At 38.5% G+C, this 22,467-nt stretch overlaps 1 protein-coding gene across 1 annotated transcript; it reads left to right on the top strand.

Moving 5' to 3' along the window:
- Positions 1-2,392: 2,392 nt before the first annotated feature.
- fgf10a (fibroblast growth factor 10a) lies at positions 2,393-17,643 on the top strand. The gene is made up of 3 exons (XM_046867978.1): positions 2,393-3,571; positions 15,262-15,365; positions 16,520-17,643. The coding sequence occupies exons 1-3, from the start codon at positions 3,256-3,258 to the stop codon at positions 16,712-16,714; spliced, it is 615 nt and encodes a 204-aa protein (XP_046723934.1). The 5' UTR covers positions 2,393-3,255; the 3' UTR covers positions 16,715-17,643.
- The last annotated feature ends 4,824 nt before the right edge of the window (positions 17,644-22,467 follow it).

Here is a 22,467-nt window from a genome sequence, read left to right as displayed (position 1 = left end):
TTTTAAGGCACATCAGATCCGTGACATGAGCCAATACTCTGTCCACTGGGATATCCCCAAGATAGAGACCAGAGATAGACTCAAAGGGGTGGGAGAGATTTCCCCGGAATGGCAAAGACACCTTGGATCAACTAGAGCTATTCGTCTTCGAACATAAGCTTTTGAAGGGATTAGCTTTGAGTTTCATGTTTTTGTTCCTGTTGTTAAATTTACACAGGGAACTAGAGTGCTTAAAACAAATAGGTGAAGATCCTTTTTTTATTTTAAAAACAAACCTTACTGCTCCATCAGTATAAAAAATAAGCATGAAAAGTACTGTGTGCCTATAAAGACAATAAAAGGAAGGCAAAGCCAGTGAGCCAAGAATGGGGCATCTACAGAAGCAAGCCAGACTAAATAAAATCGATATGTGAACTATTCAGCAACAGTAAAACCACACTGTTTTGTCACTGCACTCAAAAGCAATGGACAGTTTGCTAGATAACAGATGTTTCTTCTCCCGGCCTGCCACTCCTCCCTCCCTCTTCCTCGCCCGCCCGCCCGCCTGAAGAGTTTCTTTTTCTCCCATGGTTTTGTAAAGACGAACCCACAATCCGGCAGCGGACAGTACATGAAATCAGCCTAGCGATACGACTGTCACGCAACAACTGGTCCAAAAAAAAAAAAAAAAACAGCAAACAATATGCAGAAGTTGTTGTATGACACACCACCTGATTTAAAGGAACAGTTCATCCAAAGTTTTTGCATTGTGCAAAACCCCAGAAATCTATGTGTATTTTTTTAGCATCTTAAACAGACATCTTGGTGTGATTGTTGACATTGTGTTTGTAAAGCCTTAGATGGGATAATGTAATTAATTATAGTCACATCCAAATCTGTCATGTCAGTAATTAAAAAAAAGTTTTGTAAAACTTATAATAAGCAATTATCCTGGTCAGGGCTGTGGTATGTTTAAAATACATCCATCACAGGGCACCATATACATTCACATACAGTCACACTTAGTGGCAGTGAAGATGGGTGAGACAGAAACTGGTGAACCTGGAGAAAACCTAGGGGAGAATGTGGATAGCAACTCCACATAGACAGAAACCCGAGCTCAAGATTGAACCTGAGACCCTGAAGCAGTGATTTGTCACCTTTAACCACTGTACCAACATGCTGTTTAAAACTTCATCTTATAGTAATGTGTACAGTACTAATAATTAAGCACAACCTGCATGGTCACTTAAATAATCACTTTGCATTAAAGTTGATTTGTTTCCGACATTTGATGGCCATGTGTACATCATTAAGGTGCTTCCATATCTGTTTATTATGTACATGTTCGGAAATCTTATCCCATCTTAAAAGTTGATATTTATAAACACGAACAAAAAGACGATATAATCAGATAAAAAAAATAATAATGTAGCGCCATCATTCTGTTTCAGTAGTTTGGTGTCAATCCAAAACACTATCAGATTCAAGTTAAGGGAGTGGCCTAGAGTTTGAAGGTGTATATTATATATGAGAATGTGTATATTATATATGAGAAGTGAGTTCACATTTATTTTGTAGATGCATACTTCATACACAAATGCTGCTTCTGATGATACAAAGGCTGCATAATGGTGAAGGGTTAAGTTTGCACATTTCAAAACCAGTAGCTTAAACTACCAAGTATGTTGGTTGACAGTTAACAAATATTTGGTGTAAATTGTAACATTCTGTACATTTCATTTTTAAACTTTCAAACTGTTTCCAGTTTATTACTCAGTTACTCATGTAATAAATCTCTTTCTTTCTGTAATGGCATTTCAACAAAAATAAATAAATAAATAAGAATGTGAGTCTAGACTGTTACAGGATTCAACTTTGAAAGCTTAACCAGAAAGAATCCTCTTTATTCTGTCTTCTGTATTTCAGTCAGCCGCTGCAGAGGCATTCAAGCAAATATGACAAGAATGACAAGTAAAGAGCAGGGATATGGAGGTCATCCAACAATTTAAAAAAAATGAAATGAAATAGCAACAACCAAAAAAAACACAAAGTCAGACATGAGTCAGAGCCAGTGTATATTCATTGACATGACAACCGTAGGTTCTCGTGCAGTGTGAATGTTGTAATTCTGTCTTTCCCCCAGTCATCTCTGGGGCATTTAGGGGACTTTAATTGTCCTCATGACAATAAAAGCAAGGTTCCAGGTGCTTTGAAGTTTAGAGAGGCCATGGCTCACATGCAGCGCAAGTGGAGGTGTGTCATCATTTTTTTTAAAGGGAGGAACAGGATTGCTGTTGAGGACCGGGAAAGAAGGGGCGGTGAGTAAATGAGGGGAAAAGTTCCAGGTGTCTCTGATAAGGCTCACATGGCCAGAGGGATCTGGAGAAAAAGTTAGAGAGAACGAGAGAGAGAGAGAGAGAGAGAGAGAGAAACCTGGCTGCTCTGCACGGGCAACTTGGGGCTCACAACTTAAAAGGGAGGGAGCCGTGTGGGAAGGGCTAAGAGAGAGAGAGAGAGAGAGAGAGAGAGCGAGAGAGAGAGTGCAAAAGAAGACAGCAACTGGGAGAAAGAAAGCGAGACAGATAGTAGAAGAGCAGAAAAAAAAATAATTCTGACACACACCCACACATACACACACGCACACACATACACGCATACGGATCTTCAAAGCTGAGGACTTTTCATAGACTGCCTATTACCTAAAAAGATTACATCTGGGGCCCTGGTCTGAATAAATAAGGTGAGAAGAGTGGCAGAGCTCAGTCACTTCAGAGGAAGAGCTCCATCCTGCTCCACCTCAGGACAGAGAGCAGGACACACAGGAGGGACTCTTCACACAGAGAAGTGGAAGGAGTGGAAGAGGCACGCTCTCGTCTCTTTCACTGCCCACACAGACTCACTTGCTGAGGGACCAGGAATTACACAACTTTTGGATTCTCCCATCTTCTGTCATCTTCTGCAGTTTTTTATTTACATTTTATTTGGACTTTTTTTCTTCAAAGGACATTTTTCTACTCCCTGATTTTTCAAAGTTTGACTGGAGCACGCTGACGGGCACTGTGGCTCCGTCTCTAAGGGCAAGTGGGTGAGTGAACCAAGTTATGGATGTTGACACTTTCCTTTCGGACACGAAGGGAACCAGGTCCAGAGTAGGAATTGACATTTACGACGGACTCTTGGGGCTCTGCCCCTTGGCCTCTTCCATTCTCCCAGGCAGCTCTCCAGCATGTACCTTTCTGTGAGGCTCTTCCTAGTCCTCCACCCACCAGTACAATGTGCACATGGGAAGTGACTAAGAGTGCTGCAGCCTGGGTTCGTGTGTCTTACCCGTCCTCGCTGCTGCTGCTGCTTGTGCTTGCGTTCTCGGCTCTGCCTGTGGCGTGCCACGATGCCCGCAGGGCCGCACGAACCTCCAGGGTGGCCAACAACTCATCCTCAACTGCGGTGGTGGTGGGCCGGCATGTCCGCAGCTACAGCCACCTCACAGGAGATGTGCGACGCAGGAAGCTTTTCTCCTACCAGAAGTTTTTTCTCAGGATTGATAAGAACGGCACTGTCAATGGCACCAAGACAAAGGATGATCCGTTCAGTAAGTATTTTCTCTCTTTTTCTCATGCTTTCTACTTTTTTCCTTTTTCCTCTTAACATGTGGGACCTGTAGAGGCAAAATGTTTCCCGGGATATAGAGCAGTTAATTTTCTCGCTGCCTTTGATATATGCCCACAGATAATAAGAACCTTACCTGAGCTTGCAGTGGCACCACTTACCACGTTGTTTGGAAGTTCTGCTTTGCGTGTAAAACAGAAGGGCCCCCCCTCTGTTTTTTTTTTCCCTCAGTGTAGATTCATTCATAGCAGAATTTCTGGAACCAATTAGACATAACAAGGGACACCCCCTCTTTTATTTTATTATTTTTTTTTATTTTATATTTACAGCAAATTCCATCAATTTAAATTTGTCACAAACCTGCCAGCATATTTATATTATCATTACAACAAAAGAATCACTTAAAAATAAAGAGGCTTGCATTCAAGTATTCTACTCTGATCTAAGCTAATGGGTCAAGTCATGATATTTTACTTTTAACCTCTCCTGAGTGCAAATGATGCTCTGTCCCCTTGCAGCTATATTTAAGTTCAAATAATCCATTAGTCTGCACATGAAGTTTACTGTTGCGCTTTATTCCAGGCTTCTGAATTAAGGCCAAACACCTGGCAAGCACACCCCAAACCCGCCCTGTACACTTTACGGCGGCTACGCTGTGTGTACATTTGTCCTTATAAAAAGGCTTTGCCATATGGGACCCATGTGCATGTTATTTTTTATTACAGACAGAGAGTGCTGGAGCCCTATGAGACATGGCTGCGGGTAGTTCAATTAGCTGAGCACCTCTTAAACGCATCATGCTAAAAGGACTCTGAATGAAGTGGTGAAGCGTGTCAAAACCCAATCAAGTGTTTATTCTATTACGGTGATTTTTGACAGCTAAAGGATAATAAAATGAACTAAATGACCCGACTGAGCCTCGTAGCACCTATATAGGTGGAACGACTTCTCTTTGTTAGATGTGCCAACTGCTTACCACATGTGAATATGACTCGGTTGTGATTAGCTCCCACAGTGAGCTCAAGGCACAAACCGTGCTGGTAAATTTTCCAGCCAGCCGCACGAGGGGTTGCAGTGTGAATTCGCATCTTGTCTTTGTTGCCGTCACAGCAGAAAAATGGAGATAGCCTGCGGGAACGCAAGGAATTGTTTCCCCAAAACAAGATTTAGACATTTAGCTCAGGATTCTGTGGATGGCCACGAGGGAGTAGCAGTGCCCTCTTCAACGTGTAAGCGTTCGGCTTCTGTGGTTTGTTTATTCTGTGATCAGAACCCATCTTTGCTGTCTGTAACAAGTCTGTAAAACCTACTCACCAGCAATGACCCCGGAATGTAATGGCAAAATCAGCATCTTTTATTGTGCTGAAATGTTTTTGCTTCACCTTTGTCAAACCTGGTGTCATTTTTAAACGTTCCTTTGCATGTTCTGCTTAATATTTCTTAATATGGGTGTCTGGAGGATATTCCCCAGTGTGTACACATGTGTGGAGTGGTATCGCATTAGTGATTACCTCAGGCCAGGTTACTATCCTGAGTGTTTAAAAATGGTTGACTAATTAGGTAATTGACCATCATTAGTGTGATTTGACATGACCCTGAAATTATTCAATGTTAAAAAGGACACCAACATCAGTTCTAATGTAAATAAACATGAACTTTTTATTTAGATTTTTTTATGAATAGTCAATCATTTTGATTCCTTCCTTTGTGCTAGTTTTAGTATAAATCACAGGTCAAGATGCTATAATAGGTGACGTGCTTCCAGCATAATGTGCTTGTTTAACACTTGTCACTTAAAATGAGATAAACGTAAGGCCAGAAATGTGTGTGTGTGTGTGTGTGTGTGTGTAGAGGGAGAGAAAGAAAGATTAATATTTGCTATTAAACAAGTGATTATGATCGCATTTCAATTTTGAGAAACATTTACAGAAAGCCTAAGTGTGATGAAGCGTCCCTCTTTTCCAGACTGAGAGAGCCTCTTTGTCAGGACCCGAGCGCTGAGCCAGTCTTCAGCCGACTTTAGTTCTAAAGTCCCGCTTTCCACAAAAGAACTATGTGTAGCTTGTAATCCAATACCAACCATATTGTTTGATTTCCCCCTTTCAGAATCCATTTGCTCAGTATCACTTTGTCACATTGTTGTTTTGAAACTTGCAATCTCCCACAAGACATTTTTTTTTTTTTTACACGGCCCCTGATTCTGGTGCTGGTGCTGCTGGAAGTCCAAGCTGTCCTTGGCATATTGAGCCCAGTGGAAAACAACAGTCTCACTGTGATGCTTTTTGGACTGAGAAAGCAAAATCAGCTAAACTTACTGCCCAGACTTTCTCTTCCTTTCTTCAACTTAGGGATGGATCTCAGTTTGTTTTGTTCCTTTAAGAGCGAACCTGATCCAGGTTTTGAACCGTGCAGTTCAGGGGGAAAAATGTAGCATTTTAAGTCCAAATCTGGCCAGGAGGAAACCCTTAATGAGCATCATTAGACCTTGACATGTTTGACTGAGCATATTTAGCAGTTTAGGGTTCAACTACTGGTTGTGGGGTTCAAAGTGCAGGGGTATATCCAATCATTATGTCAACTTGTGGACTGGACATCAAACAGAGGTCAATGTGGTGGCCATTTCCCCCTTTTTCCACCCTTCTGTACTTGTACCATTTAGATGCAGTTGAATCTAAAAACGCTCAATTAGGAATCAAGATGGTGCCAGCTGCAAAAAAGATGAATCAAGGCCAAAATTAATTGGGCAGCCAGTGGCACTCTTGGATGGTTAGGAGTCATAATACCTCATCTGTCAGCTCATGTACTTTTTTACTCGACAAACATTTCTAAAATTGTATATGGGGTTGTTACATAATGGACGTCCATTTGCAAAAAGGGCCTAAGCCACTTCATTGCTCGTTTTGGAAATATTATTAAGTACAAGAGATACTACCCCTTGTCAAGCGATACTAATCCATTTCACCATTGACCTGAGCTTGAATTGGAGGCTGCTGTGACATTTGTAGTTAACAGGGCTTCTCAGCAGGGTGGATGTGAACCAAGCCTGCAGTTCTTTGACAGTACACGATTGCCAAACTGCAGCAAGTGCATGTACAGTTCATCCAATGGTGTAAAAAGAGGAGAAATGCACTTAATGTGCGCTCTTCATCATGACATCATGCTCCATGTGCATAGCTTTAAAGTGTATTGTGGTTTGAAAAAATAATTTAACATTAGTGTGTCTTAATTTTGGTTAAGTTTCTACACTCATCTTTACTAGACAGTTTAAGACAAGTTTTCTCATAACCATCACATTATCATGAACCTACTTTAAGAGGTGTAGATTAGAAATTATATTTCAGTTGGTTAACTTCCTGATTCATCACTTTATACAGAGTGACTATTTTAATTAAACTTTCTTTTATCAAAATCCCATGCTTCTTTACATAAATAAAGCCTGTAACCTTTTATTCAGCAGCTACATCGAAACTCGAAACTGTTTACTGCATTATTTGAGTGAGACCACTGAATGTCAGTTGGTAGCTTCTCAAAATATTTGAAACCCAACCACCTAAACATGCACTCACAAATCAATCAGTGTCGCCTGCTTCCATCTCTTTTGAGTTTAATGTCTTGGTTTTGCCCTATTGAAAGCTCACAGCAGAGGTATGGGAGACCAGATGTATGCCTAACCTTTGACCCCATAACTTAAAGCAAACGGCTGTTTGTAGCATGGCTTGTGCTAGGGAGGAACAGCTCTGTCTCCCTCTCAGCACTGTTTACTTTACACAACTGACTATTAGTCTGTGGACCAAAGTGAATTTGCCAGATAAAGTTTTTCCAAACTATTTATGATGTCTCCGATTAGAATGCTCTGTTTTATAGCAGTCAAATATTGTTTTTAATAGAAGACGGAAACATGGAATGTGTTTCATTGTGCGGTTTACGTTGATTTAGAAGTTGACCGAGACATTGAGGAGTCATATTTTACACCCACCCCATTTCTTTCTCCTAATTATTTAACAATGCCAATAATAGAACCACAAATGGTTTTATGCTTTAAGGATGACTGAAAATCATATTCTTCTGTCGTTTCGGCGCAAAGTGAAATTGACATGAATCCAGTTCGCCATGTCATGTTCCTAAAACAATGTGTCTTAATAACTGCTGCTTCCATAATGGAAACTTGAAAATGTATTTTGTACTAAAAGAAAGTGAACTTCTATGTGGTTATGGAATAAAAGTGAATTGGTGGTGTGACAGAAAATTTTCAAACAGAAAAACACAAAGTACACTTTTGTGCACATATTCGTATAAGGAAAGAAAAAGTGATTGCAATGAAGGGATACCCAGGGGTGGTGTGTTTTTTTTTTTAATGATGTGACAAATTGTAGATTCATGGATGATGTTCATGTGCATCTCCCCTCCAAATCCAATATACTTTATACACATTTGCATGGATTGTTCAGGTAAATGTGGAATGCTATCATCATGGAAGTTTGCTTTTATGTGAGGTGCACCACACTTCATTCTAGCTGCGAAAGGAGTAAACTTTTTCCCAGGCATGTCTTTACATCATCACTAGGGTGAATTCCTGTGCAGAGTGCGGCTGGACAGATGGTGGTGGTGGTGCTGGTGGTGGTGGTGGATGGAGGAAAGGGGGGTCTAATGGAAGCATCAAAGGTAGTGAAGTAAGACCGGCGATGCAACTGGTGATGGCTGGCCCAGTTTTTGAAGAAGCAAGCAGGAATGCTGGCTAATTATACATTGTGTGAACAAAAAGCACGTAGTCTGTGCAGTGGGAGGGAGCTTATCCTAAGGCAACTGGTGGCTGGAGCAGAAGTCCTGGGTTTTATCTGCCACAGATCCTATATCCTGCTCACGCTCACCCCCAAATATTTAAAGCGAGAGGCTACTAATGCAACATGTTCCCACACTAGGATCTCTCTGCTCTCCGTCTACACGGGTGCCTGCTCTGACATTTAAGAGACTGTGACTGGAGTCCATTTGCCCCCATTGAAGTGCATGTGTGTGTGTGTGTGTGTGTGTGTGTGTGTGTGTGTGTGTGTGCGTGTGTGTGTGTGTGTGTGTGTGTGTGTGTGGTGTGTTTGCGTGTATAAGCATGTGTGCTAGTTAACACATGCACATTATGAAATGTAAAGCGGCCAAAAAATAATATAAGTAGTCCATGTAACTCATTAAGTTACAAACTGGGAATTAGTTTGTAACTTAAACTAGTGTGAATTACAAGCATATATATATATATATATATATATATATATATATATATATATATATATATATATATATATATATATATATAATAATACTACAGTGTTGCTGGATTTTGATTGGTATAGATACATTTTTGTATAGCTCCATCACTCTGAAGTACCTTATATAAAGGTTTATATTAATACGCTTATTCTAATCCATTATCAATTCTATAATAGCAGCATATTCACAGGGACTTATCTGACTGATGCTTCACATAAAAGGATTTAAAAATATGTATGTATGTAATAATATATGTATGTAATCACTGATCCGGTAAAAACTTTATCTGTGACTTTAAGTTAAGCAGAACCTGCAGATTTCTGTGTTTACATAAGCTGCTGCATTTTTTTAATTCATTTCAGTAGAGAGAAAGCAAGAGGCTGGTGAGGGAATGACTCTTTATAGCTGCTGTAACATTAGTGATATCAGGAAGTATCTAACTTCACAGATATACCATAACAGTAAAAGTAGCTATAAATGAATTAAAAGAATGGTGTTACATTCTTTAATGGTAGGTTGTATAACAGGATTTATAAAAGGTAGGATACAGGAACAGGAATAAAATACTAACTTGTTTGCAATTTTGTCACTTGTTTGTGCAAAACCAAAAAAAAAAAAGAAGAAGAAGAAAAAAAACATGAACCTTGAGAAAACCCTTTTATACCCTTAAAAGTGAACTAGTTAGGAAATGTAGCACACGGAATTTTACCATATGCATATAAGCTGCTGAGGTGAACAAGACATAACAGATTTATTTGAGCCAAACCTCAAACCTTGTTATTGGTTTGTTTATCTGTCTCCATATGGCTGCTGTCGGGAGAACAAGTTTATGGAGAAATGATGACATGCACTTCATAAACATTATGTTTTCACTGGCTTAATGTGAGTCCTCAAGTAACGCAAATCAGTCTGGCTAACAAACACCTAAATCGTGCATATTTGTCCCGATATGAATGATATGTTAAAACATGTTATTTGATTTCAGAAAAGAGGCACTTCTATAAGCAAAGCATACACAACTAGAGTTTATGGTGTTACTTTAACTGATGAAGTTTTCCAGCATGTTGTGAAATTCTCAAGTGTGTTTCTTCGAGATCGCAAGTTCTTGGCAAAGACAGATATGTGGAGAACAAAGCCATAACGAAAGACACATGATGGCTGATGTTATGGCCTTTTTAGCAGATGTCCACTCTTTAGATGATGAATTGTTTGATGGGAGGGAAATCCATATAGTGAATTTGGAGCAAAGTGATGAATTGTGGAGGTGTTCAAATTTAACTGGAAGACAATGCTTCGAAATATTCCCTTCAAGAAGCATTTAGATAAGTACATGTACGACTGTGAGCCATGTAACTGAAAAGCACATTCATATTAATGCCATTATTTTAAATGTTATCATTAAAAATGTTATCAAACAAGTGTTGTGTAGAAAAGAAAATGTGGCATAATTTTTGGATCGCTTATGGTAAAGTGCTTTGTAACAGGCAGAGGTGAAGATACATTTCTGATATGAGTGTTTACATTTTGCCAATACTCACTAACATGGCAAGCTACGTTTTTTGTCTCATTTAATTCATGAGAAAGAGAGAGAGAGAGAGAGAGAGAGAGAGAGAGAGAGAGAGAGAGAGAGAAGAAAGACTAGTGATGGAACAACTCTTTATAGCAGCTATAACCTACGTAATAACAGGGACTAGACCTACCGCAACATTAAATGTAAGAGGGATAAACCACTGTGGGAAGTGATCTAACAGAAGGGTGGTTATAGATTCTGCTTTATCCCACTACCCCATTATTTACTGTAACAACATGGCACTGAACTCTAATGAGTAATTAAAGTTTCAGGGTAAAATAAATACAAAAAAAAAAATACTACTATGTTCTATCAGGATTTCTGAAACTATTTCAGGGGTACATTTAGCATGTAAGGGACCCTTTTGTATTTGGATTAAGTCATGAGAATTGTTTTGTGGCATCAAACCACGTGGCAGGATCAAATATTTGACTGGATATTAAACATTAGTTCTAGCAGTGTAGCAGGTATTACTAAGTGGTAAAAAACTTTAGGACTTATTATCTGTGCTCTAATAAGACCCCAATGAGAATGATGGACATTGCACTAAACAAAACTGCAGAAAATGTGAATGTTTTACATTATTCTTAGTTATGAATAATGAATTGTATAACTGGTAGAACCATGGTTGGCTGTGAGAGCAATGCTGTTTAAAATAGCGTGTGAGGCCACATTGCCACAGGAGGGAGGCCATAACGAGAGAATTGAGCAATCACTCCAGCACTCAGCTCCAGGAGCAATGGGGGTCTGCAATGGCCAGATCAAAGGTGCAGGCCGGTGTCATCAAGAGCCAAAGCGGGGTCAGCAGCAACGACCGTTTTTAATGGGGACCCTGTTTCCTTTATGGTCTGGGAACTACGAGGCTAATTGATAAGACATGTCTGTCATAGAAGCCACAGTTCAGGCTTCCCAGGACAATTAAGCATTCTGACATGGAAATATGCCCAGGCTTGTTAGGGGGTGTCAAGAGAAACAAAATAGGGAGAAAGAAAACCATCAAGAAAGAAATATTGGCTATTTAACAGGTATTTTCCATTGCATTATGAAGTACCTGGATTATTATAGGGATTTTTTTAGCCAAAAAATATATATTTTAAAAAAACACAGCGACTAACACACAAAAACACCAGTGATTCTGGGGGCCTCTTTTGCTCTGCTTTGGGCCTCTTCACTCTGCTACAAAACATGAAGCATTTTTTTTTGTAATCATCCCAAGATGCGATAACGTGTGTTCTGACACTCTGCCAAGCGAGCGTAGACAGGCGTCGAGCATGAGGGTGACCACCTACAGAGTATGGGGCAGAAGCCAGGTCTGCGTAAAAAAAACTAATGCATACTACACAAAAACAGATCTGGATCAGAACCGGAATTAAACCATCAATGTACACACACACAAATACAAGCATACACACAAACACACCCTTAAGACACGTGGCCAGGGAGCTGAACTTTACACGGCAAGCTTGTTAAAAACCAAGATGCTTCTAAGCATTTGTAATCCGAGCTCTAAAAGGGGTTTAAACCAAGGATAGCAGAGGGATTATGTTGCACCATAAGAAACTTCTCACACTTTTTGTTGCAGCAGATGCCGTAAATCACACCAGCATTTTAAGGACCAGGACCTGATATAAATATTATCAGTCTCTGACTTTGCCAAGAGTTTGCGCAGTTTTCTTTGTGCATTAACACATCCTGATGTCTGCTGCATTGTAGGGGGTCCTGCCCATTTTCTCAAGGAATCTGCCACATAAAAACTTGTTACATGCACAGGTGTTTTTTTTAGCTAACGTCCAAAAAATGTTGATTAGATAAATGTAGCCTAGTTCCAGATTGCATTTTTCTTAAACCATGGTTTACAGTAAGTAATTAGCATTAGAGAGGGCGAGTGAAGCAGATACACACACACAAACAGGGAGAGAAAGACAGAGACAGAGGAAGACAGACAGACAAATAGAGACATACAGACACACAGGCAGAAAGACACAAGAACAGGGAGAGACATAACAGACATACAAAGAAACATACAGGGAGAAATACAAACACCAGAGAGAGAGAGAGAGAGAGAGAGAGAGAGAGAGAGAGAGAGAGAGAGAAGAGAGAGAGAAAGACATAGGGAGAGTCAGACCAATTTAAAATAAAATATAACTGTCGTAAGAAACTCAGACTATATTTTAAATGGTAACCCCAATAACATTCCAGACTTGAGCTGCACTGACCAGTGTAGTTCATTTTTATAAAAGAAACATGTTTGTCAAAAAAACTGTGTTCATTGAATTTATTTTGTTTCTAAGCATGTACAGGTGAAGATCTAAAGGAACAAATTCTTTTTTTTTCTTTAACATTCTTGCATCTTTTGTTGTTGAGCTTCTTTTCAACTTGTATGTGCAGGTAGATGAAACAGTTGTGGTGATTAACGAATGGGCTGCAAAAAGAAAATTGGCCCTTGTTGATCTAATGGACCACATCAAACAGCTCAATGAGAGAGCCTATAGTTCAGGTGTGACTGTGCTCAACGATCCCCAGTAACTCTCCGTTTTACACATTACACCAAAAGAGTAGAATATAGAGAATATAGAGTATGCAAGATGTGTGGCATCCCTCACAGAGCCAGATTGCATCAGATACTGATACATATACAATTGCGATGCCGCACTGTCCAAACTTACGCACACACTCATCACATTCAAAATCCACGCTGTCATTCTTTGATCAGAGGATCATCTGCTCTAATCCAACAGTTCTGTCATCTAGGCTCTGGTCTTTCTCTTTCATTCTGTCGCTCTATCTTGCTGGCAAACCTGAGGCAAGGGAGGACAGAAAGAGCCTCACTAGATTCTCTTACATCTCTCTTCAGATGGCTGCAACCTGAGTCTGGACGGAAGGATGACTCTTAGATCCCACCTAATCCATCTGTTGTGTCCTTACTAATGCAGGTGTGGCTTCAAGGAACAGGAGCGATAAATCAAATGCGGCCGAGACCTGTTGGGTGCATGAAGCCTCATTGATTTTCCATTAGAAAATAGAAGGAAACAATATTTTCCACGTACACCAGTTCCTATATGAACGGGAATGTTCAAAGGAATGTTTGCCGCAATGGACTGGCATCGCAACCTCAGTCAATTCTCACACCTTGCGTGTTTCTCTGAAAGTCTATGGACCTATTGAACTATCGCCAAGATAAAACACTTACTGATAAAAAAATCATATTTCTATCTATTTATAGGGAATGTGACATGACTTATGGGAAAGATACAGTGTGACCTGACAAAGCTTTAACACTGGAGACTCCTTCCATAAATATTTTCTAATCAAACATTTAATGTTAACAATTCCATATTAATTATTATTCCATATTAACAATTATACATGTATTAATCCAAGTCTTGGTGAATGAGCTGTTAACATAAAAAAACAAGTTTGTGAATGGTTTTTAGAGCTGCCGTTGTACAAATTCAAGATCAAAATGAAACAATTTTAATCATCTTCATTGCTTCTGAGTTTGCCAATACAATTCAGAAAGGACATTTTTTTTTACTTTATATCCTTCTGAGCAGATTCATTCATGTATTTTGAAAGCAGAAATTCCCATTGTGTCCTAAACCACTGCACCACATTTGTGTGACATCAATGAAAAACTGGATGTGGTTTTGAAACGGATATTTACACAATAGATTTTGGGTGACAATTGTTCTTCCCAGGTAATAGTTTCAGGTTTCTAGAAACCTTTGTTAAAGCAAAACATGTTTCTCTTTTTAAAATGTTTTAGAAAGCATTCTTATAAAGTTTTGTTTGCCTGAACATTAACACAAACCTGCCCATGGTGTTCATTCTCAACTGGGAATGTTGGGAATGAAGCAGAGAACATTTTTTGTAACATTACACCCTTCCTTCTACCTAAAGGCTGTTCTTATGATGGTTTCTGCTGGCTTACCATAATTTGGTTATTAGTATCTTGCATCTTGTGTGCAGGGGGTCATTTTATCTACCAATTTTGACTTTCTTTATGAATTGAAACTTTTAATCAAAATTAAAACTGAAAACTAAAAGGTCAAATACATTTATTTTTCATTAATAAGGCTAAAGTTAGAAGTATTGTAGCATAGCACTTTTAATGGAATGAATATATTTTTATTAAAATAATATATTTTATAAACTTTACATTATTGCTATTTAAATGTAAATCACTTGCAAAGGTGGTAAACAGCAAAGAGTTGCATCCCCTCTGTCACCAACATGTCAACACAATATTTGATTTCATTTCAGCAAAAATGAAAACGCAAACTATATGCACCACCATTTTGCATCCAATCAATCAACTGGATGTCGATTCAGGAAGCAAGTTCCACCTCTTGCTCTCGGCATTCACGCATGCCTAGATGCATGGTGCAAGTTTTGAACTGCTCCTTTATATAGAGAACACTTTTTCAAGATTATTATTATCTAATATTATATAATATATTATCTACTATTATTATGATAGTATTATTGTTATTATTAGTACTTTGTTTTAGGGTTTTACAAAGTGCTGATGCAATTTACATTAGATGCTTGAAAGTTTGTTATAAACACTAAAATACAGCAGTACTGATAAAACATTAATATTGTAGCTTGTCACAAGCTAGGTAACTAAATAATGAAATGTATTGTAAGAATTCTGCTGGACACAGCAGCTTCTGTGGGCTGGGGCTTGAAGTGGGATGGGAGGTGGGGTCATTGAGTAAACTTATGCTTCCCCATGGAGCTTTTTGGAGCTGTAGCTCAATTTTTTCCCCCAAAAGCACTTTTTAATGCGTTTCTTTCAGACTTATTAACAATTATGGTCTCCTTTGTTTTTGTATCTTTTGCAGGTATACTCGAAATCAAGTCTGTGGATGTTGGCATTGTGGCAATTAAAGGCCTCAATAGCAACTACTACCTTGCGATCAACAAGAAGGGGTTGGTGTATGGAGCGGTAGGTTATTTTTTTCTGCTTTAATACCTGTGAATATTGCATATTTTATTGTGTATAGCCTCTACATCCATATTTTGTCCTGTAAGAATTATCAGCTCATCATCAAGCCCTGAGTTCAAGTGAAATATGTTCATCCTATCACAGCTTAAGCCAAAATGGCATCTTGGCTAGCTTTTATGTTTATTTCCTTTTCATTATCATGGTAGCATAGGTGAAATGCTTTGTATAATACCTAGTGCTGGCCTAATATGCACTGCTCCTGCTGGCTAAGTAGCCACTAGTAGCTATTTGACATTACGGTCTGAACAATGTAAGTTATTTATCAGAAGACAAACTATACCACATTTCTACCACAATGGCTAACATTAGCCTACCTTCTGTTTTGATGTAAAATTTGTCTGTATTTGCATATGTGCACTAAAAATTCATAACAACTAATATAAAAATGGTTCATTAGCTAAACGTGAGTTCAGTTTTAACGCACAACTGTGTTTAACATCAGCATTAGACAGTTCGTGTTTAGCAGGTCTGTAAAAGATCAGCGAAGACGCAGGTTCTTTGATGTGTCTCGAGGCCCTTAAAAAGCCTTGGGTCCTTTTAAAGGACAGTTCCACTCCAATGCCTGTAAATAATCTCCTAGCTAAAAAGACTTCTGTCATCTTTGGGAAAGTAAGCCGAGAAGCCCCTTCTTACCTCAAAACACTGCAAAATGCTCGTAACGGCGCTCCATTCACTGTCAGGCAACACTATCCACAGCTCAGCCTTTGTCCCTCAGGCCCTCCAGCTCCATCGGAACTCGTTCAGCTGCTCTCATGAATTGCAAATGTTACCTGAAACAGGAGAGAGAGAAAAACAGCCGATTACGTCTTATAGAAGTAAAGCCAAATAAGGGGAAAAAAAAACACAAAGATGATGCAAAAACTGTATAGTATTTCCTGACACTGAGTAATAGCATGATTGTTCAATTATTTTATAAATAGACTTTGATTTGATTATTAGGACTTATTTTTTATAAACACATTTTCATTGAACATTTTATTTACAAAATATTCCTATTATTAAATCTTGTGGCCATACAGGATGATAAACATCTGAGTGATTATATGAAAAATATATATACCCAGCAAAACGTTTTTCTCTTTTCTATTTTCCAGAAGGAGTTTGGCACTGACTGTAAGTTGATAGAGCGGATCGAGGAGAACCGATACAACACGTACGCCTCGGCGGAGTGGAAGAACAAGAAGAAACACATGTTCGTGGGTCTGAGCGCCAACGGCAAGCCAATGAGGGCCAAGAAGACGCGCAGAAAAAACACGGCCACGCACTTCCTGCCCATTCCCATTCCATAGGGCCTGTACATGGGAAATGCTCACTGCACTGAGGAAACACTTGGAACTTTTTTCAACAGTATCGAGAGATGTATTTGGAAGGACAGCGGACAGCACTATGTACAGGAACTGAGCTGAACTCTTTGCTGATATATATCATATATAATGTTTAAATTATTGGCACCTGAGATAATATGAGACACCAAAATCCTTGATGGACCAGAAAGGATAAAAGAACAAGAAAGACACGCCCCCTTCCTGAGTGGCCTAAAGAGACAATTTACAGAGTGCATCACATGTATTGTGTACTTGTGTGTTTAGGGATATATGTGTGCGTTTGTGTGTGTGTGTGTGTGTGCGTGTGTGTGTGTGTGTGTGTGTGTGTGTGTGTGTGTGTGTGTGTGTGTGTGTGTGTTGACCTTTGGACACAGTTATTTATGCTATACTAACTTGTATAGTATGCTATACTGATTTTCTAACGGACTCGCTGTGTTCTGTCTGCAAATGCAAACATGTCCCAGAACAAATGATGAGACGGAGGGATGTCAATCAAAGCCCTGGACTCAGCCAAGCATAGCATACAACCCTAACAAAATCCTTATTAACATGCAAAGCCACTGTATTTGATAGCTCCATTCTTTACCTGACTGCTTTGAAATAAATTATTTATTTTATGTAATATTTAAAGGGATACAAAGACAAAAAATATTAAATGGACAATTTTTTTTTTATCATTTATGCTCTTCTCTTTAAAAAAAAGCTATTCTATCGGTAAAACATGGAATAAATAAATAAATACATTTCTGTTTATTGCAGAATTTATGTCAGTTTTGTGTGGAGGTGAATTTTTCTACTAAGTAAATCATCAGCTTTGTGGACCTGCTGATGTACTTTCTGATGCTGTTGACACTGTTATACATAAGCAAAAATAAAAACATAGGCAAAATAAAGTTTCTGTATTAAAACTTTCATAGTTTTAAATCACTTTCTCCCTCAGTACCACTCCACACCAGCATCAGACATTTTATGTTATGCAACTACAGTAAGCAAACATGGTCACATACATATAACTTGGGTGGTTCATTTAATTGATTTTGTCTAGAGTTAATTATAGATACATTTCGGTAGATACATTTAAAGTCAATTTAAAAAATATATGTTTACCAGCTAAATCGTTATTTTAAACTTTGCTTTGTTTGGCACACAGTTCATTGATATAGTAGGGAAATTCTGTCTCAACAGAAACAAATCTCATACAAATCTTCATATTTTTTGCTTCTGATCACACCATAGAACTTTGTAATCACGTCTTTTAAATAAACAATTTTGAAAAGCCAGAGTGATATATATATATATATATGTATTTGGGTGGGGCCTGGTGGGGGTGATTAACATGATATCAGACTTCAACATTGTACATGTTGACAATACACATTGGTGTGAAAATAGGTAACTTTCTGGCTTTCTTATAAAGTTTTTTAGATAAGATGAATTATGTTTGGTGAATTTTTGTGTCTACTAGGGGTGTAATGGTACACGAAATTCGTTTTTTAAGTCACTGTTCGGTATAATTTCGGTACAAACTATACGGTACAAATTTCAGAGAAAATGCAAAACAAAAAAAATGTGTGTCTTTTTTATTAACAGTTTATTATTAACATTTGAAGATTTTACATTTTTATTTTTTTTTATAAAATGCCTGCTTGGTTATATATTATTATATCATATTAAATAATATTTAATATAAAAAATAGAATAAATAAAATTAATGTAATACACTTTTTTATGTTAAGTGATTAAATTAAATTCAATAAATGATAGAAGCTGTGACACGGGTTCAATCCCCGGTCAGGGAACCAACCCTAACCATTAGGGTTGCACAAGCCAGTGCACTCTTAGTGCCGGTCCCAAACCCGGATAAATGGGGAGGGTTGCGTTAGGAAGGGCATCCAGTGTAAAAACATGTGCCAAATCGATCATGCGGGTCATGAATACGGATGATCCGCTGTGGCGACCCCTAATGGGAGAAGCCGAAAGAAAGTTTTAAATGATAAAATGTAATTAAATAGTTTACATTTGTTAGACCCCATTTGGGTAATACAGAAATTCATGAAGCTGGACATAAAATACAAACCACTTCCTGGTTAGCGGCTAACGCTAGTGCTATGGATTCTTTTAGTGTTTTCATGCATGAGCAAAACAAATATTATTGTCACACAGTGACACTGCACCAACTCTAGTTTTTTATACCCCTGGCATTGTTGTGTATGTTTTCAAATTTAATAATTAATAATAATGACAATAAAATGCACTCAATAAAGTGCAAGGAGGAGATTAAACAAATTTAATTAAGTTCCTGAGGGAACTAAGATTTTAGCTATGTTAAAAAGTATTGCATTTGGTACACGTGTGTACTGAACTAAAAGCCCTGTGCCGGTATGTGTGTAGGTATGAATACGTGTACTGTCACACCCCTAATATCTACCAAATAATAAATGTACATTTATAGCATTTGGCAGACACCCTTAACCAGAATGACTTACAATTATCTCATTCAAACAACTGAGCAATTGAGGATTAAGGCAGTGGGATTTGAACTTACTTACCCCCTAAATATTTTTCTGCCCCTTCCCCCCAAAAAAATCTATCTCATCCAAAAACGTTTATAAATAAACAATTGAATCTTCATAGACGTGTGCTATTGTCACATTTCATCATTTGTTTTGAAACCCCTTTATAAAGCACTAAACAAAATGATACCATTCTGCAATTTCAGTTTTCAAAATGGCCACCTTCATAGCAGTCCAAGTTTATAGAGCATATAAGCCAAGTCTGGTGTACAGGAAAAGCTTGTTTGAAGCTGGGTAGCTTACAAGTGATAGAAACTTATGTCACATGAAATAGTTTTCACAAATACACAAATATTTACATTTTAAATCAGTTACAATTGTAAGCCTTTGGGAGACAGGAAACAGGACCTAAGGGTTTGTGTAATGCTATGTTGAACTTATAGATGGTGTTCAGGTTTATAAATGACAGGTCCCTCGGTGTCCTAAACCATATGAAAAAATCTATATGACATCATTGAACAACTGGAAAACATTTACACAAAAGATTTTGATGTGAGACACACAATGCATGGCTGCTACATTGACATCAGACCACACAGTAGAAAAATTTGTATATATTTTTTTTTTTATTTCAAATTATGAAGACTAAATCAACTACTAAGCTGTCATTGTGAGCTATCTTTTACCTTTAGGTTATTTTGCATCCATTCCCAGGCTGTTGATTAGCACTGCATCTCAGCTGCACACCTCTGGTTGATCGTAACCACGTGTTTACTCTTTCGTCTCTTTCTACTAATCATGCTTCCCACCCTGGCTCTTCAAAGAGCGGGTGGACAAAGAAAGGGTATGTAGGACAGCGTAAATATTAGTTAGCTGATTCTATCATGAGCTGATTCTAATTATCTTTGATGCAATGTTCGTTCCCTTCCCGTTAGCTCCGAAAGCCTGCACTTAGCCGGAAAATAAAGAGAGGGAAACTACATTGTGTGTGCGGGGGTTCCCTGTTTTTTTCATCTTTTCATCACTGTCAATCATGGCTCATTTCCTGTCTCACGCTCCGTAATCACGTTGAGAGGCAACGTTTTTAATCACAAGCAGCGTCCTGACATGTTTCAAGTTTTGTGTGCATGCTCTGTGCGTCTGATGCGCCGGTTCCACATTTGACTCATGACTTTTCTATGCTTTCCTCCCTTTCAAGTTGAGACAGCGCTGTTTGTTTACATGTCCTCCTCTCTGTTCCATAAACTGACTTTTATGTTGGATTAGCAAATGCGAAATGGATTTGTGTGTCCGTCCGAACTCATCAATCCAACACTTCACAGCTCGTGCACATCAGTATTTTATGTTGAAGCTTTCTTTGCAAATCCGTTCTCGCCTTTAATGTAGCACACATGGACACGGAGAGTGTATATTAGCAGCATTTATCATTGAGAAGTTTATTAAAGCGCTGACTGTCAGTGCAGCTCTTTTTTCTTGCCTCACTTTCACTTTTTAACCTTTTTGTATACAAAACTTGCTAAGAGAGCAACACATTCAGCTACATCATACATATTCAGCGTTAGGGGGCCCGAAGGAATTCCCGCATGTTTATCCAAGTTGAAATATATATATTACAGCCTTCGCAGCTTCACAGCTCGCCCCAGATCCCCAGAGCAAATCTGTGGCTTGTTGACCAAAAACCACAGGAGCAGCTGTGAATATTTCATTCCAGAGAGGTTGCCGGTGGGACGGTGTTGGGGGGGTGAGTTCGGGTATTTTTTTTAATAGCCCAGTATTTTTGGACGTTGACGTGGTGACGTTGAGCCAGGCCCAAGGAGTTTCCAGTAACAGAGGCGCGCTCAGCATCATCTTGGAGGAGCCCGGAATGTCTCTGCAGAGCATCGGAGCTCGTGTCAGCAAAAAATCCAAAAGAGCAACACGTCTAAATATAGTGCGATCCTGTCGGACCTGAGGCTGCTTCAGGCTGAGGTTTGGATCTCGCGATGATCCTCTGGAGGTTTCCAGTTTCTGTTCAAGCAGGTGTGTCAAACATTTGCCTTGGCTTTGCTCGAGATGAGGCATGTGTTTATCAATTCAGTTCGAGTGAGTGAGGGAAGCGGAGAGACGCTGAGCTTGCCAGGACCAAGCAATGTCAACCTTTCAGAGAACAGGGCCCTGAATTTACTAATAAGAACCTGCGCTTTGAGTCTGAAAGTAATTCAATATGCACTTGGAAATGTTTTGGATTAAATTGGTCAAGTGTCAAACATTATAGATTTTTTTTTCAATCCTGGTCTGAAAAATTAAACATACATTGCCATTAGAAATGATCTATGCTCTATCATTTCATTAAAACATAGAAAATGTCTAAAGATAAGTTGAGCCTGCTCTAAACCATCACTATGCTTTGTGTTTGTGTGCACTACACATCGAGCTTATTTGCTTTAATGATTGTAAGTATGAAGTTTAATACAGAAGTTTGGCAAACATCTGCAGCCTTGGTGACTAATAAAATCAGTGTTTATTGTGTCTGTACACCACATAAGTAACACTTCACTAATAACTTTGTTAAAAGGAACCACAAATGAGCTTGATTAAAGACTATATAAATTTAATTTGATCTGCTTCACATCTTAATAACACATAATAGCATAATAATAACATTCTTAAAGGTGTGCGTATAATTATTATCTCTAGGGGTAATGTAATCTGAGACAGGGAACAAGTCAGACTCACTCTTGGGGTTCTGCTGAACACTGCATGGCATGAAAAGTAAGTCTATGAATGTCCAGATTTAAGTCATGCCTAAGGAGGTCTGTGTCTGGGAAGAGTTAGGGATTCTAGGACAACATGTTTTTAACACACAAAAGGGCAAAATCAGTCAGAAAAAATAGATAGAAGCACTTTTAGCTCTTTATCTATACTGCCAACACTGTTGTATACAGCTGGTTACAATTACAATATACTTATTTCACATTGTGTTCTCAAATGAGATTGGTTGAATTTGTTGTTGTCTATAACAGGATTTCTCACAGCAATTCAGATCACAGGTTTATATTGTAATGTAACTAGATATTTTCTTGTATAATCAAAGGCTAATAACATTTATTTTGTTTTACATTTACAGAAAAAAGTCTTAAGGATAGATTAAAATAAGTTTTGCATTTTTGTGTGGTAAAAAAATTTAGGTTGGTGAGAGAAGAAATGTTTGTACCGTATATGATG

This window comes from Silurus meridionalis, chromosome 15, assembly GCF_014805685.1.
Source record: "Silurus meridionalis isolate SWU-2019-XX chromosome 15, ASM1480568v1, whole genome shotgun sequence".
Taxonomy (NCBI): Eukaryota; Metazoa; Chordata; class Actinopteri; order Siluriformes; family Siluridae; genus Silurus; species Silurus meridionalis.
The sequence above is the reverse complement of the archived record's forward strand: the minus strand, read 5'-3'. Positions and strand labels throughout refer to the sequence as shown.